Source organism: Salmo trutta, unplaced genomic scaffold, assembly GCF_901001165.1.
Source record: "Salmo trutta unplaced genomic scaffold, fSalTru1.1, whole genome shotgun sequence".
Taxonomy (NCBI): Eukaryota; Metazoa; Chordata; class Actinopteri; order Salmoniformes; family Salmonidae; genus Salmo; species Salmo trutta.
Genome location: NW_021823154.1, coordinates 313,891 through 318,795, shown reverse-complemented (window position 1 = coordinate 318,795; position 4,905 = coordinate 313,891). Strand labels below are relative to the sequence as shown.

General features: G+C 40.3%; 1 protein-coding gene across 2 annotated transcripts in view; it reads right to left on the bottom strand.

Annotated features, from left to right (window-relative positions):
• Positions 1-1,663: 1,663 nt before the first annotated feature.
• Positions 1,664-4,905, bottom strand: part of LOC115189420 (NACHT, LRR and PYD domains-containing protein 1b allele 2-like) — a 14,320-nt gene continuing 11,078 nt past the window's right edge. For both annotated transcript variants that reach the window (XM_029748040.1, XM_029748039.1), the window contains 3 exons: positions 2,730-2,862; positions 2,621-2,650; positions 1,664-2,038 (listed from right to left, as the gene is read on the bottom strand). In XM_029748040.1, coding sequence (XP_029603900.1) covers positions 1,704-2,038; positions 2,621-2,650; positions 2,730-2,862 — 498 coding nt within the window. In that variant the 3' untranslated portion in view covers positions 1,664-1,703. The remainder of the gene's footprint in view (positions 2,039-2,620; positions 2,651-2,729; positions 2,863-4,905) is intronic.

Genomic DNA, 4,905 nt, shown 5'->3' with positions numbered 1-4,905 from the left:
AAATAACCGGGAGGAGATTTTCGATGTACCAATTCCATGGCATATGGTTGATGAACTGGTACAAAAAACTACACTTGACTCAACAGTTTTTCATTTAAATGATTATATAAATTTCTTGCCACCAAGAAATGCTATATAGCTATATATATATATATATATATATATATATATATATATAGGGCAACAATACAACAACCTCAGCTCTGTACATTTTGTTGTGAAGAGACAGAATCAATAGATCATTTATTCTGGTATTGCCCCGATGTAGCTAGTTTCTGGTCATAGGTTCAGGAACGGTTAAAAAAAATCACATGTGCTTAAAGTCAACCTTACAAATAGCAGTGTGGGGCGATTTGGAAAGACACAGTCAGTCAATAACATAATAATACTCGCAGGAAAGGTTTTCATCTTTAGCTCACAATCTGTGGATACCATACAATTAGAAAGGTTCAAACATTTTGTAAAACATCACATCCCAATTAAAAAATATATGGCACATGGAAATGTGTGTGTATATATATATGTGTAGCAAAAACGCTGAAATAAAACTATGATATTTGTCCTCTGAAGAGGGTGGTGGAGGATTGTTGTTGCTTTTTTGACCAAGATTTACATCCCAGTTTGATCAGGGGTGTATTAATTAGTCACCCACCGTAGCACAACGTTTTGCAACAAAAAAGTAGTTTCTTTGGGACAAATTCAGGTAGTGTTGATCTAGGATCAGGTCTGTTTCCTAGTGAATACACCCCATGGTGTTGAATAGGAGGGTTGATCTAGGATCAGGCCTGTTTCCTAGTGAATACACCCCATGGGGTTGAATAGGAGGGTTGATTTAGGATCAGGTCTGTTTCCTAGTGAATACACCCCATGGTGTTGAATAGGAGGGTTGATCTAGGATCAGGTCTGTTTCCTAGTGAATACACCCCATGGTGTTGAATAGGAGTGTTGATCTAGGATCAGGTCTGTTTCCTAGTGAATACACCCCATGGTGTTGAATAGGAGGGTTGATCTAGGATCAGGTCTGTTTCCTAGTGAATACACCCCATGGTGTTGAATAGGAGGGTTGATCTAGGATCAGGTCTGTTTCCTAGTGAATACACCCCATGGTGTTGAATATGAGGGTTGATCTAGGATCAGGTCTCCCCGGTACAAATGATTCAGATTATTATATGCAATGTTTTTACACAACACTGTGTCTCCATAACATTTGTACAGTTATTTTTGTATTTTGTACCCCAACACTGATACTATCCATTCTACCATTAGGTTGGTACCCCAACACTGTTACTATCCATTCTACCATTAGGTTGGTACCCCAACACTGTTACTATCCATTCTACCATTAGGATGGTACCCCAACACTGTTACTATCCATTCTACCATTAGGTTGGTACCCCAACACTGTTACTATCCATTCTACCATTAGGTTGGTACTCCAACACTGTTACTATCCATTCTACCATTAGGTTGGTACCCCCAACACTGATACTATCCATTCTACCATTAGGTTGGTACTCCAACACTGTTACTATCCATTCTACCATTAGGTTGGTACCCCAACACTGTTACTATCCATTCTACCATTAGGTTGGTACCCCAACACTGTTACTATCCATTCTACCATTAGGTTGGTACCCCAACACTGTTACTATCCATTCTACCATTAGGTTGGTACTCCAACACTGTTACTATCCATTCTACCATTAGGTTGGTACCCCAACACTGTTGATCTGAAGCAGTGAACAAAGACAGGGGTCCAGCTCCCCAAGAAGGTTGATCATCTTGGAACATGACTCAGTTCCTTTTCTCAACACCATGTCGATGATGTCACGTGCCTTCTCTGTCCTCTCAGCTATCACCTTCACTGACTCCATTTCCTCCTGGTTGATGACTGTGTGTTGCAGGAGTCCGTCCAGCAGAACATCCAGGACAGGTCTTGACACTTGTTTCACAAACTCTGTCCGTATAGAACGCAGCTGCTGCTCTGCGGAACCAGTCAGACTGCTCTCAGCCGGACGGCCTGCCCCCAACACAGCACCTGAGAGAGTCAGGTTACAAAATAACTACATTTGTACATTTACATTTCAGTCATTTAGAAGCAGACTTCTTTCAAAGTGACCGACAAAAGTCTAAATTGCATTATTGAATCTTTGCATTGAGAACCTATTCTCGAACAATAACGACCTGCATCAATGAACACATCACACCACTAAGGTTTCATTCATATTCAGTTTCGCAGACGTAGAAAAAGAGGCTGGGGCATTCAGAAGCAGGCTAATTTACATCAAGTCATGGAGGAGATGTCATTGGGGCATTCAGAACCAAGCTAATCTACATCAAGTCCTGGTGGAGATGTCATTGGGTCATTCAGAACCAGGCTAATCTACATCAGGTCCTGGAGGAGATGTCATTGGGGCATTCAGAACCAAGCTAATCTACATCAAGTCCTGGAGGAGATGTCATTGGGTCATTCAGAACCAGGCTAATCTACATAAAGTCCTGGGGGAGATGTCATTGTTCTTGAAGACAGTCTTTTCTAATCAGGACTAGTCCAGGTCCTACAGTAAACCATGTTGACTGACCCTCAAGTCATTGGTTTGTTTCTCTCATGTTTACTTACTAGTTGAATGGGTTTCAGTGATGTATTCATCTGAAAGAAACAAAAATAGGTTATATCACTCTAAATAGCATCAGTCAGAAAATAAGTTATTATTGACATATTCTCCTACCTGTTCGTAGCATATCTCTCCATACTGTCCTCTTGTCATCCCCGATTAACTCCATCTCAATGTCAACCCCTGTGTTTCCCATTATCATCTTACAACAGCTTGGTGTGGTGTCTGCAGGTAACAGCTGAATCTTCTGTAGAAGGCCATATGGTGCAACGATTGCGACAACAGACAGAGAGAGAGAGAGAGAGAGAGAGAGAGAGAGAGAAAGGGTGAAATATAATTATATTCCAGTTATTCATATTGTCATGACTCTCCTGGCTGAGGATCCAAGGCCTCAGATCAGCTTGGCAAATGGCTGACAGATAACCAGCCTTCCTCTGGGAAAGAGGTCTGGCTATGACACCTTAACACCCGGTCATAAATTAGGCAGGAGGGAAATCTCCCTCTTGCTCTTCAGTACCAACCAAAGGAATGCCTTTGTCTTCCAGGAAACTTTTTCCGCCAAAATTATAAAAATGTCCCAAAAAGTTAATATTGGAACAATATTTAAACGATAGAAATATGGTGGGGATCTAAAGAATAATCATGTCATATTGTTTTATTATTTTGTGATGTCAATAAAAACTGTATAATGAAAGTACTGTAACTTGAAGAGCTGTCACACTGTGCATGTCAGGTTTACATCATTTACGTTGTGTAGGAAATATGAAGAACGATGAAACTATTTTTGTTAAGATAGAATTGTGGTTTTAGTTTTCTAAGGAGATCATAGTTTTTCGTGTCCGTTGCACATAAAACTAAGCGACGCCCCCAAAGGAGGTCAGAAGACTGTGTCATTGTGATGGAACCGCCCCTTTGGCCAGAGTGCTTAAAAGGAATGACTAATAATTAACCTCTTACATCTAGGGGGCAGTAATTTCACGGCTGGATAAAAAACGTACCCGATTTAATCTGATTATTAGTCCTGCCCAGAAACTGGAATATGCATATAATTATTAGCTTTGGAGAGAAAACACTCCAAAGTTTCTGAAACTGTTTGAATGGTGTCTGTGAGTATAACAGAACTCCTATGGCAGGCAAAAACCTGAGATGCTTCTGTTCAGGAAGTACCCTGTCTGAACATTTCTTGCCCTTCTTTATTATCTCTATCGTTTACAAAGGATCTCTGCTCTTACGTGACACTTCGCACGTCAACAATGGCCTCTCATAGCCCGGGAAAAACAGGAATGACGTAATTCAAAGCCCTGGCTGAAGCACACGAGAGCAAAAGCTGAGTGGTCACTCAATGGACTAAGCCTTAGGCGCGTGACACGCCCCGCCCCCGGCTTTCGGTTTTTTCCTCAGTTTACAGACAGGCAGATTCCCGGTCGGAATATTATCGCTTCTCTACGAGATAAATTGCATAAATATTGGTTTTAAACAGCGGTTGACATGCTTCGAAGTACGGTAATGGAATATTTAGAAATTTTTTGTCATATTTTGCGTCATGCTCGTGGCCGAGATTTAGCGTTGGGATAGTGTCTAGAAAGCACGAACAAAACGTCGCTGTTTGGATATAACGATGGATTATTTGGGACCAAACCTACATTTGTTATTGAAGTAGAAGTCCTGGCAGTGTATTCTGATGAAGAACAAGCAAGGTAAGAACATTTTTCTTATAGGAAATGTGATTTTGGTGAAGGCTAAACTTGCAGGGTGTCTAAATAGCTAGCCCTGTAACGCCGGGCTATGTACTTAGATTATTGCAAAATGTGCTTCATCCGAAAAGCTATTTTAAAATCGGACATATCGAGTGCATAGAGGAGTTCTGTATCTATAATTCTTAAAATAATTGTTATGCTTTTTGTGAACGTTTATCGTGAGTAATTTAGTAAAATCACCGGAAGTGTTCGGTGGGAATGCTAGTTCTGAACGTCACATGCTAATGTAAAAAGCTGGTTTTTGATATAAATATGAACTTGATTGAACAGACATGCATGTATTGTATAACATAATGTCCTAGGTGTGTCATCTGATGAAGATCATCAAAGGTTAGTGCTGCATTTAGCTATGGTTTGGGTTTATGTGACATGATATGCTAGCTTGAAAAATGGGTGTCTGAATATTTCTGGCTGGGTACTCTGCTGACATATTCTAATGTTTTGCTTTCGCTGTAAAGCCTTTTTGAAATCGGACAGTTTGGTTAGATAAAGGAGAGTCTTGTCTTTAAATAGCTGTAAAATAGTCATATGTT